At 55.8% G+C, this 20459-nt stretch overlaps 2 protein-coding genes across 3 annotated transcripts; both read right to left on the bottom strand.

Annotated features, from left to right (window-relative positions):
• Window positions 1-2317: 2317 nt before the first annotated feature.
• Window positions 2318-9258, bottom strand: MAMSTR (MEF2 activating motif and SAP domain containing transcriptional regulator). Its single transcript, XM_074219805.1, has 9 exons — window positions 8475-9258; window positions 7879-8073; window positions 7098-7228; window positions 6640-6821; window positions 6289-6403; window positions 5631-5861; window positions 5213-5317; window positions 5037-5094; window positions 2318-4840 (listed from the first exon to the last, which is right to left on the bottom strand). Exons 1-9 carry the CDS (start codon window positions 8530-8532, stop codon window positions 4551-4553), a joined length of 1365 nt encoding a protein of 454 aa, XP_074075906.1. The 5' UTR covers window positions 8533-9258; the 3' UTR covers window positions 2318-4550.
• A 598-nt stretch (window positions 9259-9856) lies between these two features.
• Window positions 9857-20388, bottom strand: RASIP1 (Ras interacting protein 1). 2 transcript variants are annotated; one of them, XM_074219802.1, is made up of 13 exons: window positions 20116-20388; window positions 19873-20012; window positions 18148-18863; window positions 17289-17677; window positions 16248-16892; window positions 13943-13980; window positions 13676-13827; window positions 13176-13291; window positions 12850-12948; window positions 12126-12369; window positions 11832-12004; window positions 10772-10919; window positions 9857-10357 (listed from the first exon to the last, which is right to left on the bottom strand). In XM_074219802.1, the coding sequence occupies exons 1-13, from the start codon at window positions 20386-20388 to the stop codon at window positions 10158-10160; spliced, it is 3333 nt and encodes a 1110-aa protein (XP_074075903.1). In that variant the 3' UTR covers window positions 9857-10157. The 2 variants fall into 2 exon arrangements, with proteins under 2 accessions (XP_074075903.1, XP_074075904.1); XM_074219803.1 differs by lacking the exon at window positions 12850-12948 and having other exon boundaries at window positions 9860-10357.
• Window positions 20389-20459: the final 71 nt, after the last annotated feature.

The following is a 20459-nucleotide window of genomic DNA, read 5'->3' as shown; positions in this document are numbered from 1 at the left end:
GTGTTTGGAAATAGTAAATCAATATGAATGAGACAAAAAGCTCAATGAAACCAGATTCCAGGATACCTTTCCCAGGTGTGAATCACAGAGCCCAAGGAAAAGGCAGCCTTGGGTAGATCACACTCCGGGAAGGAATCTATCAACTCTAGAATGAATGGTAGCTAGAACAGCAGCCCAGATACAGACTCTTGGAGTAATTGGGTAAAATGGCAAAAAAAATGATCCAAACCTTTTGATGGATGAATTACCTACTGTAAATGAAGGAACAACAGGCAGCTTTTGGATAGATATCTAAGTGGTGTGTATATGTAGCTTTAAAGTGTGAAAATAAAAGAATTCTTTTGTGCTATATACACCCCACTCCTATGTCTATCCAAAAAAAAAAATGACTTTTCTGTACGAAAGAGTCAACCTTGGAAATAGAGATAGGGTCTGGGGACTTTATTCTTGACTAAGTCACTACTAGTTGATGTAGGATATCTAAAATCAAGGTAATTAGGGTAAAAAAGAACTGTATTCTCACCACGGACAAGCTGGGCATTAATTTGTTCATTTCATTTAGAGGAATAAAGGTTATTTTGGTTCAGAGAAAGGTGATGCCCACATAACTTGTCAACGAATGAGCAAGTCCGAGAGGGGTGGTTGTTTACAAGGACTGAGGCAAGGTGACAATTTTGAGAAAGGACTAAAAAGAAACGTTGTTACTCAGAAAATATTGGAGAAACTTCAATTCTCTGCAGGATGCTCCATTGTGAGGTATCTCCATTGAAGGGGAAGGGAAAATAATATTATATATATATATTATATATATATATCTATAATATATATATATATATATATGGTAAAAATAAAATAGATATGGTGCAGTAGCTAGAGCACTGTCTTTGGAATCAGGAGGATAAGAATTCAAATTTGACCTCAGACACTGGACACTGACTAGCTGTGTGACCATAAGCCAGTCACTTAACTTTTGTCTATCCCAGTTTCCTTACCTGTAAAATAGGAATAGTAACAGCACCTCTCTCCCAAGTTGGTGGAAAGGTTAAATGAGATATTCGTAATGTGTTTTGCTAATCTTAAAGATGTATAAATAAATTCTAGCTTTTGTTTTATGATGATGAATAACAAATGAGACAGTTTGGCAGGAATGTAAAAATGGGGGTGGCTAAGTGGTGAAGTGGATAAAGCACCAGCCCTGGAGTCAGGAGTACCAGGGTTCAAATCTGGTGTCACACACTTAATAATTACCTAGCTGTGTGGCCTTGGGCAAGCCACTTAACTCCACTACCTTGCAAAAAAAAAACACCTTAAAAAAAAGGAATGTAAAATGGTTGAAGTGAGACAATGGGAAGTAAAGACATGTTGGAGTCAAGACTGTGAGTGATGTGAAAGGCATATGGGAAGAGACAGTCAGGTGGTGCAGTGGCTTGCATGTGGGAGAAATTAATATTTCTCACTTATATTTCATAACTAATCAATGTATTAGGACCAAAGTTTTTCCACCACTTCTACTTTTGCTTCCAGAAACCAACCAATGTGAAAAGTGTCTCTTAGAGACATACCCAGGCCAAGATCTAATCAAATAGGAAAAGAAATTCTAAGCTTGAGCTAATGGGTGTATTCCTGCTCCTTTCCCCAAACAGTGGGGAAAGGTTGAGTGTCCTTATTATCAAGACAAGTAGTGTGGAGACTGATGTCACTTTGACTAAGATTTGAGTGACCTAAGTCACCTATCCCAAGAACTTCATTTTAATTGTTATCCAATCTGCATTGATTGCCACCCCTCAGAAATGCCTCCTTTTCAAAGAGTATATAAATTGTGACCCCACTAAGAGATGGCCAAATGACCATCCTTTTATTAATAGCCTGCATGCCTTATTATTAAAATGATTAAATCACCCAGAAATTATGTCTCTCAAACCTTTCTAAATGGAAGAACCAACTTTGGAGTCAGGAGGACCTGAGTTAAAATTCGACCCCAGATACTACCTAGCTGTGTGACCATGGGCAAGTCACACTGCCAATTGCCTCAAAAAGAAAAAAAGGCATTCAGGATAGTTTTTAGGGAATCAATGGAGTTTCTTGAGCTGGAATCTCACATTGTTTGCCTACGTGAACTCAGTTAACAAACTGTGGATCATTTGTTTTCCATTGGCTACTTGATAACATTTTGAAAAGACTAAGATCTCCCACTGCATCCAGGGCCATCTCCAGTTGTCTTGATTCATATCGGATCACTGGACCCAGATGACTTTGGATGAGAAAGTCAGGCTGATGACTGAGCCTAGTGCCCCCTCATTCAAAACAAATCCCCATGTTTGTCATGGCTTTACCTCCCTGATGTCATAGATGTCGAGAATGAAGGACAAACAACAGTTTAATAGATATTTGTTGACTTGACCTGACTTGTAACTAGAATCACTTTGATATAAGGAGGCACTATATTGAACCAACACCCTAGGACTATTGAAACTTAGTCTGATCCAGAGCCATCAAAAAAAAACCTAATGACAATGATGGTGCTTTGAGAAAAACTCCTTTCAGTTCATCAGTTCAATTCCTCCAGTGCTGCCAGATTAGTCCTGGGCCCTGGAGACTACCTGAAAAGCTTCCTTGCTGTCTAGGAGCTGGAGAGCTCTTCAGTTGGACCCTATGGTAGATGGGTTGTAAGGGGGGGTCTGAGCCTCTGAGTGTGTGTGAGTTCCCTGAGTGCAGAGCCCCTAAACTCTATGGCTTCCTCAGCCCCTCACCACAAGGTTTTGCCCACCTTGAGCCCTTATGAAATGATGGTTGAGTGCAGTTGAATTGGTTCCCTAGTAGACTAAAGCCCCGGAAGGCAAGCAATGACTGTTCCCTGCTTAGAGTTTTGTGCCCTCAGTTCCTAGCCTTGTGTTCTGCCACATAGCAAACACTTAAATGAACTCAGAATGAATGAAAAACCCCAAACACCTAAACTGTCAGATACATGTTAAATAGTGAATGGATGTGATGACCACTGTGGGAGCTTTTGGTGTTTTGTTTCCCCAGCTTCTAGTCTTATGTTCTGCACACAGAAAATACTTAATAAGTGTTGGATGAATGGCTTGAATGCAATCCTGCTACTAAACTTTGCACATTAGTAGAGAGATTTTTAATTCCAATTCTCCACACAATGAAAGCAGACTCAGAATGAATGAAAAAAAAAAAACCCAAACACCTAAATTCTCAGATATATGTTAAATAGTGAATGGATGTGGTGACCAACGTGGGAGCTTTGGGAGTTTTGTTTCCCCAGCTCCTAGTCTTGTGTTCTGCACACAGCAAACACTTAATAAATATTGAGTGAATGGCTTGAATGGAATCCTGCTACTAAACTTTGCATATTAGTAGTTTTTAATCCCAATTCTCCACATGGATGAAAGCACAGACTCAGAATGAATGGAAAAAACCCAAACATTTAAATTCTCAGATATATGGTAAGTAGTGAATGGATGCTGCTGGAGCACCTTCACATGGAGGGTGTGGGCTGATGCTCTCTCTGGTAGTGACTTCAAGGTCTCCACTAACTGGCCCTCCTGGGCTGAAGGGGACATGGAAGATGCCTCCAGTTCACTGATGATGGGTCTGAAGTCACTGGATTCCCCCTTCCTGGTGCAGTCTTCAGGCAAGCCAGCAACAAGAAGCTGAACAACTGCCAGCTTCCAGCACCGTTCTGCCCATTTGGGGGGGACTCTCCCCATAGCCCCAGGAGGCAAGCTGGGCCTCAGTCTGGGGTTCTGATAAGAGGCTTGATGGGTAGAACTGCAGCTGGAAGCTTAAGCAGACACCAGAAGACTGAGAGTCTGGCCCATTTCTGTATAACTTCCCTCTCCCCAAGGATGATTGAAGCTTCAGGGGTCTGGTAATCCCCAAGTCCTCATTTTACAGAGGCCCAGGACTTGTCTCACCTAAAGTCACAGTGAGTCTAGAAATCAATCACAGATTCTGAAGGGGGGGATGCTTAGGATCTGTTTTACTCCTTCATTTTAAAGGAACTCCAAAGTGAGGATTGGGGAGATTAAGGCATTTCCTGAAAGGTAGATTGGGGACTATACACCTGAGGCAGGCCAGGTGCTGAAAGCTGACCAGATTGGCCCCCCTGGTTTAGAGAGGAGCAAACAGATGAGTGAATGTTTTCGGACTCCACCTAGCCAGCTAAGAGAGGCCGGGGGCTTCCTCGATATCCCTCTGCTGGCCCCTGGCCTGTCTAGTTTCAGACTCTCAGTGTGAGCAAGGGATCCAGGACCCTTCTGCGACTCAGGGTCCCAGGGGGGTCATTTCTCTAGTTCTGAATTTGTATCCTCTCCTTAGTCCTTGTCTCCTCCTCTCCGCCACCCTGCAGGCTTTTCAGGGGTTCTCTCTGGAAGTGGCGCTGTTTCTCTGTCCTGCTGGATGCCCTACTCTACCATGGTTTGCGTGTGACCGTGAGTGTGTTTGTGTGTGTGAGTTCCTGCCGGGATGCCTGTGAGCATTTCTGCGTCTCCTGCCTCTTGCGTGTTCATCCCGGCAGGGTCCCGGCCCATTGGTTCCCATCACCACTCCTCCACGCCCAAGTCCCAGAGTCTGCTGGTCCCGGGTTCTGCGAAGTCGGTGCAGAAGATGCTAGGGGTCGGACCGGAGCAGTCCAGAGCCGGGCTACCGGTCAGAGCCTCCAGCCAATCAGCTGCCTCCAGGGGATGCCCCGGCCCCGGAGATGGGGAGCTGGCTGGGGAGGGAGGCCAGGAGGAGAAGACGGAGGACAGGCCCTCGGAGTCCGGCGTGGGGGATGGAGACAGGAGGTCGAAGGAGCCCGGGAAGTCCAACGGGGGCGGGGGCAGAGCTTCTGAAAGGGGCAGCGGAGAAGGAAGGGGAGGAGGCTGTCAGACCCCCGAGATGCAGTCTTGGGTGGGGGACTCGGAGCCAGGGTCCTGTGACCTCCTTCCTTGCCCCCTCCCTGAGCCCAGCCTCTGCGCCAGAGCCCCCCCGAGTCTCGGCCCAGACCCCCCCCACCCCCCAAGTTGCCCCAATCCATTTCGCACCTGCCGGCGCCTCCAGAGGCTCGTCCAGAATGTCCTGGATGGAGTGATGGGGGATGAGCTGGGAGGGCGAGGAAGGTGGGGGGGGGGAGGTCAGTGCCCCCGTCCTCAGGCTCGGCCCTCCCCATCCCTGCTCCCCCACATCCCTCCCCTCCCCCTCCCCTCCCCCCTGCCCACACCTGCGCCCTGCGGATGGCCTCTTGAAGCTCCTCTTCCAAGGACAGGACTCGGGGAGGGGCGGGCGGGGCGGGCGGGGCCGCGGGCGCGGCGGGGCGGGGCCAGGACTGGGGACAGGCAGAGAACTCAGCCCCACCCCCTCGCAGCCCCGGCCCCGCCCCTCTCCGCTGGGCCCTCCCCTCGCCCCCGCTTCCACCCTGTTCCTTTCTTCTGCTCCCCACTTCTCCGAGCCCCATCCCTCCTCAGGTCCCGCCCCCAGTCGTGGCCCCTCCCCCTCCCCTGGTCCCTCCCCTTTCGACGGACGCCCCTTTCTAGCCTTACCTGGGCTCTCCTGGGCTTCTCTCTGGACCCCTTCCTGCTCCCTCTCCCTTCCCAAGCCCCCCCTTGCTGGTCCCTTCCCCTCCCTTTCCCAGAACTCACAGACTTTGCAGCTGTTCTAGAAGGGGCCTGGGGCTCCGTCCGAGGTCGCGGACGAGATCTGGGCTTTGAGCTTGGGCTGGGACGGGAGCGGGCTCCGGGGCTCCGCACTGGCCGCTGCAGCGGGGGCTGCCTGTCCCGGGCCCCCGCCCCCCGCAGCCGCTCCAGCAGGGCTGGTTTGGGTCCGGACACCGGGAGGCCCCGCAGGCGGAGCTGCTGGCGGAGCTCCGAGACCTGCGGGCAGGCGGGCATCGAGGCCGGGGCTTGGGAGGCTGGACGGAAGGACGCCCGAGTCCCCGAGGGAGCTGGGTAGGGACCGGGGAGCCTGGAGCCTCGACGGGGAGGCCGGACCAAAGGATTCCCAAATCCCCGAGGGAGTCGGGCTAGGACAGGGGAGCCTGGAGCCTCGACGGGGAGGCCGGACCAAAGGATTCCCAAATCCCCGAGAGAGTCGGGCTGGACCCAGCCTAGAGCCTGGGAAGAAGACTTGAGGAAGGGACCTGGGTCTTGACTGGGGCGGGCTCTGAGAGGAAACATCTGGGATTCAAAATGGGCCAGAGCGCCTGGAGCTTCAAGAACTGTGAGAGGGGACACCTGCTCTCCCAAGGGTCCGCCGTCAGCGGAGTCATGAAGGAGGGTCTCCAATTTCCCTCCAACTCACCGTCAGCTCCTCCAGTCGGAGGGTCTGAAGCTCTAATTTGGGCTTAGGGGTCACTGGTCGGGGGACCTCCGGGGATGTAGGGCTGTCCTGGAAGCCCGGTCTCGAGCCCCAAGTCCTACAATGCATAATGGAAGATTCCAGAGTCGGACTCTGGGAGACAAGAACCAATCCCGTTGGGAAGTGGGAGCCATCGTTAAAGAAAGTCTGGAACCCCTTAAGGGTCTGGATTTGGACTGGTCTGGGTGCGGGAGAGGGCTGGCACCCTAGGATTTAGGACACAGAAGGACCAGATTCCCAGGGCAAGGGCGAGGGGGATGGGGATTGCTTCTCAGGGTCCCCGGCAGACCTCACCTGGGCAAAGAGAGGTCTTGTTTGGGCCCTTGCAGTTGCCCATCCTCACCGGGGGGGCTTCCCTGGGCTGGCGCCGCTGCCCCCGGCCCTGGCCCGCCCCGGTGCTCTGGGGGCACATAAGCGTGGTACTTGAGGGGTTTCAACCTGGGCCTGGGCTCCCTCTGGTGACTGTCTCCTTTGGCCTGTCAAGGGGTTTCCATTTCGGTTAGAAGCCCTTCCTCCAACCGGAACTACACTTCCCATGAAGCCTCTGGCCAAAGCCCTGCCTAACTCTCTAGTACTGGCCCTGAGGCATTGTAGGAGTTGTAGTCCAGAGAGTTTTCCTTGGGAAGACCGGGAGCCACAGGCACACCCGGGCACCCCAAGCGAACTGGAGCGCCAAGATTGGGGTCTGGAATTCCAAGAGCACCGCCCAACGGAGGGATTAGGCCACAATCACTTCTCAGGCCCCAGCTCACCTTCTTCAATGACACCCCAGAAAAGGGCAGGGCTGCTGTAGTAGCTTTGGGGTCCCCAAAGTCACAGGACAAGGGGGAAGAGCTGGTGATGGAGGCTTGGTCGGGGGCTGGGGCCGAGATCCAAGGATCCACTGTTGGAAGAAAGGATTGACCCTGAGACCTAAGGGATGGCTTAACCCTCCTCCCCTCTCTCCTCCCCTCTCTCCTCCCCTATTGAAAGTCACCCCTTAGTCCAATCTACCACAAACTTCTGTGGCTGTCCTGTGGATATGCTTAAAGCATTGGTCTGTCCTTTTTCCTGCCCTATACTAGCACTTCAGTGGCTCCCTATTACCTTTGGGGTTTTTTTTGGTTTTTTAGATTTTTCAAGGCAATGGGTTAAGTGTCTTGCCCAAAGCCACAAGACTAGGTAATTATCAAGTGTCTGAGGTCAGATTTGAACTCAGGTCCTCCTGACTCCAATGCCAGTACTCTATCCACTGTGCCACCTAGCCGCGCCTCCCTATTACCTTTGAAACCAAACACAAATTTCCTCTTTGCCATTTGAGGTTCTTCACAATGTGGCTCCAGGGTCTCCCCAGGTTCTGTATTTTCCAGCTAAATGAACCCCCCCTTTGTTTTGATCTGAATTCTCAGTGATACTGGAATCTACCTAGACTATAATCAGACTAATTGCATTGGACTGAAGATGGGGGGGGGGCGGGGGTGAGAAGAGGCCCATCCCTGAAGCTGAGGGGGAGGGAGGATGAAATTCGGAGCTTCAGCGTCTGTATCAAGCTACCTGAATCCCTAGATGGAAAAGAAGCCTGTGCTCCCCAGGGAGCAGGAGCTTGGGGCAAACGCTGGGGTGCCCTGGATCCATTAGCGGGGAGAAGGGCTGAGTGACCAAGGGCCTGGGTCCCAGTCGAACTCTGCTCAGTCTTCTGCCCACTTTCCCGCTGGTCCTGGGATCTCCGGTGGATCCGGAGCTGGAGGACTAAGGGAAAGCCGAGAGGGGGTCAGGGCGATCAGGCCCCGCCCCCCATGCCCAAGGCCCCCGCCCCGCTTCGGGGAGCCCGAAGGTCAGCCGGGAACTGAGCCTGGGCTGAAGGCTTTGGGGGAGGGGGAAGTCCTGTGCCCACAGCGTCCATTGGAGAGCCTAGGACACAGGCCCTTTGCGCGGTTGACCTGTTGGCACCTGTACCCCCCTTTGCCCCATTCCTTGTACATCGGGCCCCTTGCACTCTCACTCCCCCGCCCCTGCTCTCAGCGAGAGTTCCCGCCTTGAACACCGACCCTTTTTCATTCCGATCCCCTTGAACACCTCGACCGGGCCCCGATCTCCCCGTGCACCCCCATTTTTGCACAAGCCTCCCTCCCCCGGCTAGATCCCCTCACCGGAGCGGAACTTGGAACGGATGAGCTGCGAACACTGAGCCGAAGCAACGAGGGTCATGGCCAGGAAGGGGGCGGAGAGGAGCTGGTCTGAAAGGCGGGGGGTGGGGGCCTCCCGGAGCGAGCAGAGGGGTCAGATTAGGGGACCAGGCCCCGCAGGCATTATTCACCAGGAGGGGGAGGGAACTGTCGCTTGTGCCCCTGGGGGCCTGGGCGTCAAGGTCCCCGAGGGAAATCGAGTTCGGGGGACGGAGCAGCAGATACTTTGCGCTCTGGGAGCTGGGGACGCCTGGTTCCTTGGGAAGGAGGGAGAAGAGAATGGGTGGGAGTGAGGGTCCTGGAGCGATGGGGGCGCTGAGGACCCTGAAGCCAGGCGCCCGGGTGGGGACGGTGGGTCTGAACTCCCTAAGTTCCCGAGAACACAGGGGCCGGGGGGGGTGGGGGTGAGGGGCAGGGGAGGGAACGGGACGTCCTCTCCCTCGAGGAAGGGTGGGGGGTATCTCACCAGGTGGAATCGGGGCCGCTGGAGTGGAGAGGAGCGGGTGCGACCGCAGGGCTGGAGACCCCAGGCCCCGCCCTCTCAGGCCAGGCCTGCCCGCACTCCGCCCCTTCGCCACCGGCCGGGGTCCTGCGGGGGAGATACGGCAGCCCCTGGCCTACAGGGTCCTCCGCAGGCTTGGGGGTCGGGCTGGGGGGAAGAGGGGAGGGGGGAGGCCGGAACTCCTGGGTCCCGAGGTTCCCTGCCTCGGTGCCCCGACCCTGGCGGGCGGGGGGAGGGGGGGTGGCAGGGGCGGGGGAGGGGCGAGGGCCCGGGCGGCCAGGGATGGACAGCCGCAGGTGCGGGGGCGCGGCCCGGGCAGGGGCCACCTGTCGCTAACTTTTTCCCTGACGCTGCGCTGGGTGTCAGATTCGGGGGAGAAGAGAGTTCAAGCTGGGGCCTGGGACGCCTGGGTCCCCTGGGGCCTGGGGCTGAGAAAAGCGGCCTTTTGGCTCCCGAGGGGACCCCGAGCGCCCTGGCTACGGAGTGGGGGGGCTCTAAGAGAGGACAGACTCCGAGGGGCCGAGGAAACTCCGGGGTTCCCCAGGGGGGCGGAGCGGGACTTGGGGGCCAGAAGCCTTTGGAGTTCCGGGGGAGACCCAAGGGGCGGTGGGGGCGGCGCATGGACCCTGGCGAAGGGACTCTAGAATCCCCCAGTCTTGGGGAGCGCCCTCTGACCCCCCGGGATGAGGGTGGGGGGGAGGGGAGGAGCTGGGGAAAGCGACACTTTGGAGAAGGGGGGGGGTCTCCGAATTTCAGACCTTGGAGGTGAAGAAGCACTCTCGGGTCTCCGAGGAGGGGGCGGGGGCTTCTGGGGCTGGGGAGCCCCTTGGAGGGGAGGGGCCTCATGAGGTTGGGGAGGGGGTGCCTGAGATCCCTTGGGACACCCCGCCCCGCTCGTTCCCCACGAGGACACGCCCGTGGTCCAGGCCCCGAATTCCTTTATTTCTCCGGAAAAAAAAAACCCCAATTTACGGCACTCAGGAAGGGCACCCCAGGAGAGGAGCCCCGAGAACTTCAACTCCCGGCAGGCCCGGGGGCGCCGTCGCGTGTTCTTTGCAGGAGCAGGACCCGGACTCGGGAGGACGGGGGGAGGGGCGGAGGGGAAGGAACTCCAATTCCCGGCGAGCCCTGCGCGCAGACGCCCGTCATGGCGCCGAGGTCACGGGGATCGCGTGGCGCTGATTGGCCGGCAGCTCTTTCTGCTCCAGGTCCCAGAGCAGGCGGCGGAGCCTGCGCAGTTCGGAGTGCAAGGCGTCATCCGTGACAGGCCCCGAAAGGCGCAGGCGCGAGCCACCGAGCGGCAGGATCAGGGGCGGGTGCGAAGAGAAGCTCTCGAAGATGTCGCCTGGGTGGGGTGGCGAGGGGGATAGTCTGAGAGCAGAAGGGCTTGGGGTGGGGGCAGGCGCTGTGCCACGCACTGGGTCAACTCGCGCCCTCCCCTCCGCTCCCTCTGCCGGCCGGGAGGACTACAACCCCCAGCAACCCTTTCGGTGCCGGCTTTTTGTGGTCGACCGGCTACCGCGAGGCAGGACGGAACTTGTAGTTTTTTACCCGAACACTAATTCTGAGCATGAGATAACGGGGACTGGCAGTCTGTGGAGCAAAGAGCCCCAGGTCCACGGAGGTGGGGTGCCAGAACAGCCTAGTGCTGCAGGGGGAGCGAACTTCAGGGCCTCTCCAGCCCAGCTCGTTCATTTTACAGACGAGGACACTGAGGCCCTGGGATGGGGATGGGGGCCTGGGGGAGGGGGCTCCTCACCCGTGTCCATGGCTTCAAGCTCCGCCGGTGGCGGCTCCCAGGCTGGGGGAGGACCGCGGCCCGGGCCCAGCTGATAGTGGCTGAGCACGTGGTGGAGTTGGGCAGGGCTCAAGGTGGGGTGCTCCGTCCTAAGACTGCTCCAGGAGGCCTAGAAGAGGGGGTGGGGTGAGGGTGCGAAATCAGGTGAAGCCCTTTAGAGAGCTGCCGGGCCGGGGTCATCCGGCCTCTTCATTTGACCCACAGAGCTTACGATTGAGGGACTTGTCCCCAACCACCCAGGGCTTAAGAGTCGGTGGGGATTTGAACTCCCATGTTTCCAAGTTAAGTGAAGGGGCTGCCAAGAACTGGTCTCCTTCTGTCCACTCAACCCTGGGACTTGCTAGGGGAGCTTCAATCCCACCAAGACGATGGCACCCAACCAAGCTCCTGCCAGTGTGGGCATCTCTCTCAACATCTATGTGCCACCTCAGGCTTTCCCCACTCTTCTTGTTGTAGGAACAGTAAGTCAGTAGTCCCATGACTTCTTTTTGTTTGGTTGGTTAGTTTTTTAGGTTTTTGCTAGGCAATGGGGTTAAGTGGCTGGCCCAAGGCCACACAGCTAGGTAATTGTCCCATGACTTCTAAGAAGGGTGTGACCATCTCTAACCATTCCAAATCCTTGGGATTCCAAATTGGGACAGACCAAACCTGGTCTCTTTCTCTTCCTTGTTGTCCACTTCAGCCCCATCTTTCTGACTCTGACTTCCCTTTAGGCCCAATAGATTTGTCCTGGTCATTCTTGCTGCTTAGAATACACACTTCTCTGTCCTTAGAATCTTTTTTTTTTAACCATTTACAGAACAATATCTTTCCTGATCCCTCCATTCATTCGGACTGCTCACATAGTCTGTATTTTATGGGCAAATGTTGTTTATCCCATAAAATGTAAGCTTCATGGGGATGAAGAACTGTTTCATTTTGTCTTTATAGCCCTAGATGCTTAATTAATAATGCTTATTGGTGAATACTTCACCTGCTTTCCCACCTACCCACCTGTCTGTCCCAATGTGGGGTTCATTACCTTGAGCAGGGAGGTTCTTGGCACACACAGTAGGTTGACAGCCATAGAAAGCTTTCGGAAGAACTCAGTTGCAATGTCCCCCAGCCCTGCACCCTGAAGCCAGTCCAGAACAAGGTCCAGATTGGTCCGAATTTGCACTGCCCTAGACCACTGGTAGAAGGGACGGCCCTGCCCTGGAGAAGGGGTGAAGGAGACAAGAACCAGTGATTGCAAGAGAGGGATAACCCTTTACCTCAGAGATCCCTTGGATTTTACCTCTCTGCCCCCCCCCCCCCCCCCGCACGCCATGCTTACCCCTCTCCATTAAGGAGTTGAGCAAAGATGCATTGGAGAAAAAAAACAGGTAGCCGAAAGTCTGGGACACCAGGTCTGGATGCAGCTCACACTGTCGGGTCAGTTCCAAAGCTGTCTGGAACACCTCTAGGGTGGGCCTCAACCCCGGGGGCATGGCAGCCAACTCTGCCCCAGGACCTGGAAGCTCTGCCCCAGCAGTGAAAGGGTTACTGTCCAAAAGCGCTGGCAGTGTGGAGTACAGCGTCTGAACACAAGGGGGCAGAGAAAGACAGTAAAAAGCTAGACGGAGACTCCCAGCCAGCCCCTAGCCTAGAGACTAATACTTGGGGCAGGAAAAAAGTTGCCCAAGCCTCCCCACCCCCACCCCAAGGATCCGAATAAGATGAAAGGTCAAAGGACCGCAACATGGCCTAAACTGAGGGGGAAACTGAGGCCCAGAGAGGAACAGGGTCATGTTTCCTGAATTCCTCTAAAGGGGAAAGACAATTGAGGGGAGAAGGAGTGAGGAAGTTGGTTTGAGTCAGGACGGCCAGGGAGACAGACCCACAGAGGAAATGGGATGGCCAACTCTTCTGGAACAGGAAACTGATTCAGAATGGGAATGACCATCCCAGCTGGGGCGGGAGCCAGAAATCATCCATTCCTAGTATCCAGAGGGGAAACGGAGGCCTAGAGAGGGGTAATACATGGCCCCAAGGCCCGCAGCACCCCAACCAGGGCTTACTGGTCCCCACTTCTGCTGGTGGCAGAAAGAAAGGTCAACGCCTACTGAAGGAAGCAAGGGCAGAACAGTAGCAAGCGAAGTCCAGGGACAGGAAATGACCTAAGAGAAGCAGCAGTAAAAGCACAGCACAGGGACATGCAATCGCAGGAAAGGAGGCCCTGGAGGGCCAGCCTCCAAAAGACTGACAGGATGAGCCAAAAAACCAGGGAGAATTGAGACCCACTTGGTCCGAGCACCTTCAAGTGAACAGGAAGGGAGGGCAGGGCTCTGGACCCTGAAACTGTGAGGAGGTTAGTCACAGGGCAGGAAGTGAGAGCTGAACCCACCTTGGTGAGGTAGTAGACTGACTGTTGGAAGGTACACATGATGACCTCATCAAGCACGGCCATAGCCTCATCACACAGCTCAAGGTCACTGCAGAGTTGGGGGTCTGATGACAGGCCTGGGATAGAAGAGAAAGCTGAGGATAAATGGTGGCTAGGGTCCATTGCCCTCTCATGATGGTGTGAAGGCTATGACGGAGGATGGAAAAATGTAGGAGATGTGGGTCGTCTGCTGACTGCCTAGGTCCCTGGGGTGGGGGGTGGGGTGGGGCTGGCCAAGAAGCACTTGTCCCTGGAAGATGGAAAACAGAAGCTAGCTCATACCTAGGGGAAGGGGATCCTCGTCCCTAAACTGTAGATTACACTGACCAGAAAGATGCCTGGGGCCATCCTATAATGACCCTAAGGGGAGAGCCTGGATGGTGGGGGGGGGAGAAAGTTATCCCTGAGAGGTTGGGGATGCCTGGGTCCCTGGAGGGCCAGCACACCCAGTTTCATCTCACCCTCCTGATCAGCCTCTTTCTCCATGTCCAAAACCTTCTCCTGCACATAGCTGAGCAGCTCGGTGGTGTTTGCCATCCATGACATCAATGGTCGAAGTTCAGCTGCCACTGCCTCAATGCTGAGTGGTGCCTCTAGGGTCCCCTCTGGCTGGCTGTGGGGAACCACCCAGGGAACTCTGAGGGGATCCAAGAACAGCCTCCACAGGCTGGATGACACGCCCAGAAACCCTCCATCCCTGACCCTCACAACCCTAAAAGGAATCTTACTTCTCTGGCTGTCGGTCCCCAATTTCCTTGATCTTCTCCTGATAAGAGCAAAAAGACAAAGCAAGAAATTGTCAGGTTGGGGCAGCAAGAGGTTGTGGGTCAAGTGACTGAGAACTGGAGTGGTAGATAAGGTGAGGTTTGCTTACTTTTACAAAGGGAAGGGCATCAAAGTAGCAAGGGAGGAGATTCCCCATGCCTTTGAATTCAGGTCTCACCCATACCCCATTATATCCTTCATTCTGCCTTCAATGGGGAGTACCCATCTGTGTCTCACTTTTTGACTCAGTAAAATAAAGGGTGATAATAGGTGGCCTTTAAGGGCCCTTTTTTCTGACAAAAAAATACAACCTATACAATTAAGACTTTAAATCAAATATGCTAAAACCTTGAGATGACATCCTGTATCTAAGATTCTATAATTCCAAAGTTCCACCTATCCAAACTTCTAAAATCCTATGATATTCAGATGGTCTAAGTTCTTTTTTTTTTTTTAGGTTTTTGCAAGGCAATGGGCTTAAGTGGCTTGCCCAAGGCCACACAGCTAGGTCATTATTGTCTGAGGTCGGATTTGAACTCAGGTACTCCTGACTCCAGGGCCGGTGCTTTATGCATTGTGCCACCTAGCTGCCCCGGTCTAAGATCTTATAATGCCAAGGTCTTATTAGTCTAAGATGCATAAAGAACTCAAAATTATGAGTCAATATAATTCCAAAATTCAAGGTCTCATCAGACCAATGTGAGAATTAATTTTGTTTGACTATATGTTTGTAACAGGTTTTGTTTTTCTTGCTTTCCCAAATGGAGAGAAAGGAAGGAGGATGGGAACTGGAACTGGGACTGGAACTGAAAATAAAATAACCTATAAGTCCAAGATTCTATCAGATTCTGAGGTCAAGATTATGAGCACCAAAAATTCCACATGTCTGAGATTTTAAAAGTCTAAGATTCAATGCAATTCTGTGATTTCAAGGCATCTAGGTGGTACAATTATGAAGCTCAAATGAGATCATGTTTAAAACACTTTACAAACTTTGAAGTATAGATAAATGGTAACTATTATTATGATGAACTCAAAAGTCTATGACTGAGCCATAAGAATGTTCGAGTTTGGGATGGCTAGGTGGCACAGTGGAGAGAGCAATGTTTCTGGAGTCCAGAGTCCCTGAGTTCAAATCCGACCTCAGACAATAATGACCTAGCTGTGTGGCCTTGGGCAAGCTACTTAACACCATTTGCCTTGCAAAAACCTTAAACAAAAGAATCTTCAAGTTCAAGATTCTATGTGAATGGGGCGGCTAGGTGGTGCAGTGAATAGAGCACTGGCCCTGGAGTCAGGAGTACCTGGGTTCAAATCCAGACTCAGAGACTTAATAATTACCTAGCCATGTGGCCTTGGGCAAGCCACTTAACCCATTGCCTTGAAAAATCTAAAAAAAAAGATTCTATGTGAATAAGTTTGTGCTCAAAGTTATGTCTAACATTCCAACAGTTAAAAGATCATCTTAGTCCAAGTTCCTACATGTCCCTGGATTCTATAACTCAGTCTGCCAGATTTTGTTACTCCAAGATCCAGAGATTTTGAACCCAAGATTCTGGGAATCCAAGATCTCAAGAATATAAGATTATGAACATCAAAAATCTAAGACCACCAACAATTTAAGATTCTGAGCCCAATGAATCCTATCCAAAATTCTGGGTTGAAAGTTCTAAAAGTGCAAGTTTCAAAAACGCTAAGGTTCTAAAAGTCCAAGATTATATGAGCTCAAATCCACAGTCTCTGTTCAAGATGCTGAGTCTTCAATTCTAGGGATTTAAGTTTCTAGAAGTTAAAGTTTTCGTTAAAAAGAGAAGTTCCAATTTCTAGGAGTCCAAGATTGCCAGGGTCATGTTATATGACTTCAAGGTTCTAAGAGTTCCCTTGAGGAACTGATCCTGAGTCCATGATTATAAGATGCCAAGACTATTTCTATCGAGCAACGATGGAAGTTGGAGAAAGAAAGATAACTACAGCTGTAAAGCAAACCTAACCATCAGAGTCAACTCCCCCAATCCCAGCGTAGAATGAGGTGTCTTGGGAGGTCATGGGGTCACTCTCACTGGAAGTTTTAAAGCTGCAGCTGGAGTTTTCTTTTATGAATATTGGATCACATCCGCTTCCAGATTCAGGGCACTGATTTCCAGTTAATGTTTGTTCTACGATTCTAAGATGGCAAGATGTGTTTTTTCCCTTGGGGTCATGTCTGAGCTGCTTCCCTAACCCTCCTGGTGCCCTCCCTAAGGAAGCACCCCAAGGATGCCACCTCACCCAGACAGCCTCCTTGACCAGTCGGGCTAGCCGACCCAAGAGCCGGGGCAGATGGCCAAGCTCCAGCTCTCGAGCAGAATGCTCCACGCACATGGCCAGCAGAGTAGCAGGGCCCAGGGCGGGCAGCTGCGTCCCTGTCCCTGCAGCCCGCACGATCTCGCCCAGGAGCGCCTCTTCTTCCTTAGGTCTAAAGCGCAGGATGGGCTCTCGACCATCTAGATAGGCCGCCAGGGCCTCCCCCTGCTCCTGCAGCCCTCGTCCACAGAGGCGGCAACAGAATGCCCAGCCCGGGCCTGGCGGGGCAGCCAGAGGCCGAGCTGGCAGCCAGGGTGGCCGAGCAGCCTCAGCCACTCGGGGGTCTTTGTACAGGAAAAGGAAGTGTTCGCCCAGACCCAGAAGGTCGCCGGGCCTCAACTCGGCTTCCCGAAGTAGCTGCCCCCCATTGTGGGTGACAGCAGCACCCCGGGCCGGGCGCACGTGGGCCGGGCCCTCAGCTCCCGCCCTCACGGTGCAGTGACGGGCCAGGATATCAGGTGCAGTCAGGAAGGTGTCCACGTGGGGGGCCTGCCCTCCTCGGGTCCCTGAGCTCCCCCCACCCTGTCCAAACACGTGCTGCTCCCGAGTCATCACATACACCACGAACTCCTGGAGAATGAGAAGGGACCAGGGGGTTGGGACCTCATGCATATTGACCCGGTCTCCTCCCCATCCTCCTTTCAGGACCTAGGGCAGAGCCAGGCTCCGATGAATGACCTTTGGCTAACCAGTTCATAAGGCTGGTGGGCTCTTCCCAGACAGCTTCTCCTTCCCTAAATGGAATCTCTCATCCCCCCCCCCCCGCCCAAATAATGGAACAGCTACATCAGAGAAGACTCTCTCCCTTTGCCTTTAGTAAGCTGTGCTCCCCCGCCCCCGTTTCCAGTTCTAAATGGACTCTATCTCGCTTCTTTCTTCTAAGATTTTCACGTCCCCAACCCCTCCCTTTATAAAGAATCTTTCCGCCTTCTGGGAGCTGCAGTCCCGCCGTCGGGGCGGCCTCACCTGTGCCTCTCGGTAACCCTTTAGCATGAGGAAATATGGGCGGTTGGAGGGCGGCTGGATGAGACACTGCACCAGCTGGTCCCAGTCGGCGCTGGCGTCTAAGGAGTCGGACTGAGCCGGGGCTGAAGCGGGTGAGGGGGAGCCGGGCTCCCCTGGTCCCGGGGCCAAGCTGAGCGCCTGCTGCCGCCGCTCCTGTTGCCTCCGCCGACGGCCCTGGAGGCTGAGCTCGGACACGCTGCGCCTCAGGGAGAGGTTCTCCGACCTCTCTTTGGGGCCCGAGCCCGGGCCCGAAGTCGAGCTGGGGGCTGGGCCGGGCCCAGGGCCCGGACCCGGGCCCGATGCTGCCCGCGACCGACTCTTCGGGGGCCGCCACGAGGAGCCACCCAGGCCTGCAGGACATGGACCCCAAAAGAGATGCGCTCCGGGTCAGAGACAGACCCCCAGACCCCGAGGAGAAAGGGGCAGAGACAGAGAGACCTCACCCGACGGAGATGCTGAGCAGGGAGGAGGGACAGAGAGAGAGGAGACCTTGGGAGATTGGGGAGACAGAGACCCTCCCCAGGACGGGGTGGGGGAGGGACAAAGACGCAGAGAACCCCGAAACAAGAGGGAGAAATAAAGAGGAGCCAGATCCACAGACAGAGGTCTCATGGGAATCCGGGAGTGGGGGGAGATGGGGCAGAGATTCAGAGAAGCCAAGCACAAGAGAGAGGCGAAGAGAGGGAGGGGGACCTGGAGGGGGTCCGGGGCGGGAGGGGGAGGGCGAGAAATGGGGAGAGAAGAACCAGCCCCAGGGAGGGGGGTAAGGGGGTCCTGGACGGGGGAGGGGGAGTGGGGAGACGGCCCCGCCCCGCCTCACCGTCCTCCTGGGCCGCGGCCGGGCCCTCCTCCTCCAGCCGCCGCGCCTCCTCCCGGCCGCGCAGCTCGAAGCGCCGGCCCCAGCCGGGCCGCGGGCGCCACAGCTCCTGCACCAGCAGGGGGCGCTCCGAGTCGCCCAGGACGCGCACGTGCTCGGCCCGCCACTCGCCGGCCCCGGAGGCGGCGGGGGGCCGGCCCAGCGCGTCGCAGAGCGCGAAGGCCTCGGCGCCGCCCCCCGGGCCGCCCCCCGGGCCGGCCGCGGCCGCCAGCCCGTAGCGCTCCAGCGCCTCGGCCACCAGCTCGCGCGCCGTGGAGCGGGGCGTGGCCAGCACGCTCTTGTAGTTGGTGCCCGAGGCCAGGCCGCAGCCGAAGATCTTCAGCACGCCCGGGGCCGGGCTCGGGCCGCCCAAGCCCGGCAGGCCCCACGAGGCCGGCGGCGGCTCCGGGCCCACGGCCCCCGCCAGCCCCGGCAGCTTCTTCTCGCTGGCCCAGCGCTGGGCCCCGCCGCCGCCGCCGCCGCCGCCGCCGCCGCCCCCCGTCCCCGCCCCGGCCCCCGCCCCGGGTCCCCGGAACAGCTGGGAGATGCGCCGGGCTCGGCTCCCCGACGCCCCCCCGGCCGCCTTCACGGCCCCCACCCGCCGCAGCTCCGGGCCCGAGTGACCCGACGGGGCCGGGGCGGGGTCGCTGCTGCGGCTGCCCGTGTCCGAGGAGGATGACCTGCGGGAGGGGGGCGGGGAGAAGCGGGTCGGGGACCGGGGCAGAGTGAGCCGGAGGGCAGGGAGGGAAAGAGAGGGAGACGAGGGGCGGGAAGAGACCGTGGGAGAGAGCGCGATGGAGAGAGGAGAGAGACAGAGAGGGGAAGAGATGGACACAAAGGGAGAGGGAGACAGTCCGTCGAGGTGGGGGAGACAGAGAGAAAGAGAGCGATGGATAGAGGAGTGGAGAGAGACAGAATTGGACAGGAGGAGGAGAGACAGAGAGGGACAGAGGGAGAGAGAGAGACAAACCGACGGAAGGGGGGGAAGACAGTAAGAGAGAGGAGGATGGACAGAGGAGAGGCAGACCGTGGAGAAGCAGTGAGACAGACAGGGAGAGGGAGAGAGGGGGCAGAGAGGGAGACAGACAGACGGGGGAAAGAAAGAGAGAGAGATGGACAGAGAGGAGAGGGAGACAGACCGACGGAGGAGTGTAGATCAGAAAGAGAAACAGGAACCGAGTGGAGAGGGGGAAAGAGAGACAGAGACCGTCGAAGGGAGGGGAGAGGAGAGGAGAGGAGGCAAGACAGATGGAGGAAGGAAAAAAGAAGGGAAAGGAAGATGAAGAGGTGGGGTGAAGAGAGGGAAGAAGAGAAGGGGAGAGAGAAGAGGGAGAGAAACTCATGAGACGTGGGAAATGGGGCAAGGGAGAACTAAAGGGGAGTCAGATACATTGAAGATTGGGGGGGTTCTTCTGGGGACCCTGAGTTTGGGGGGAGCTTTGCGGTTCACTGATCTGTTAAGAGTTAGGGTAATGGACTCCTGGGACCCCGAGAGGAGGAGGTAGTGTCAATCTTGGGAGGGCTCGGATTCCCCCAGCCGTCTAGGTCTCACGAAAGACAACCGAGGTGCCTGAGGCAGGAAGGGGGGGGGGGGGAGTCGCAGATCTCCAACTACCTGGATCCCTGGAAGGTTAGTAGGGCAAAGGGGATGGGGACTCCTGGATCCCTGAACATGGGGCTCGCACTCACTTCACTGAGGCCGCGCTGGGCCAGCGGCGCCCCAGCTTGGCCAGCTGCTTCCGCGGGGAGTTGATCCAGAGGCCGGCGGGGAGATGGAGCTTCCCGAAGCGGGGGCTCCCGCTCTCCTTCCGCTCGCCGGACAGCATCTCCTAGGGGAATGTCAGACGTTCTGGATTCTCGAGTGAGAGGGGGTCACGGGAAGGGACGCCGCGTTCCCCAAGGGGCTGGAGACTCTGGCCACCGGGGACTCACCCTCCTCCCGAGGCCGCGGCCTGTGGCTCCCGAGGTGAGGCTTGGGTCCTGCTCCCGCCTGGATCCTGGCGCTCCTGGCTCTGGGTGGGAACAGGACAGGAAAAGGCAAGAGGAAGCCGGGCAGGAAGAGCGGGGAGGGGGCGTCCTGTCAGGGGCGGGGAGGGGGAGGGGAGCGAAGCCCAGCTTGGACGGGCACGACCCGGGCGTCCAGCGCCCCCCAGCGCTTGACCAAATCTGCTTCTTCCTTTTCCGCCCCTTTGGGGACCCAGCCATCCCAGGCGCAGCGGCACCTCCCTCCGGACCGAAAGTGACTTGGTCCCCAAGCCCCTCTGGAAGCCAGGCCC

Source organism: Macrotis lagotis, chromosome 1 (genome assembly GCF_037893015.1).
Source record: "Macrotis lagotis isolate mMagLag1 chromosome 1, bilby.v1.9.chrom.fasta, whole genome shotgun sequence".
NCBI classification, from domain to species: Eukaryota; Metazoa; Chordata; class Mammalia; order Peramelemorphia; family Peramelidae; genus Macrotis; species Macrotis lagotis.
The sequence above is the reverse complement of the archived record's forward strand: the minus strand, read 5'-3'. Positions and strand labels throughout refer to the sequence as shown.

Coding starts and splice junctions, on each gene's coding strand:
- MAMSTR (XM_074219805.1), bottom strand. CDS start 8,532: ATGACCCTCGTTGCTTCGGCTCAGTGTTCGCAGCTCATCCGTTCCAAG. Junction 7,229..7,878: donor TTTTCCATCTAGGGATTCAG/GTAGCTTGATAC, acceptor TTCTTCCAACAG/TGGATCCTTGGATCTCGGCC. Junction 6,822..7,097: donor CTGGGGTGTCATTGAAGAAG/GTGAGCTGGGGC, acceptor ACCCCTTGACAG/GCCAAAGGAGACAGTCACCA.
- RASIP1 (XM_074219802.1), bottom strand. CDS start 20,388: ATGGCTGGGTCCCCAAAGGGGCGGAAAAGGAAGAAGCAGATTTGGTCA. Junction 13,828..13,942: donor GGGGACCGACAGCCAGAGAA/GTAAGATTCCTT, acceptor GGTTCCCCACAG/CCAGCCAGAGGGGACCCTAG. Junction 12,949..13,175: donor CAGTCTACTACCTCACCAAG/GTGGGTTCAGCT, acceptor TGCTTCTCTTAG/GTCATTTCCTGTCCCTGGAC.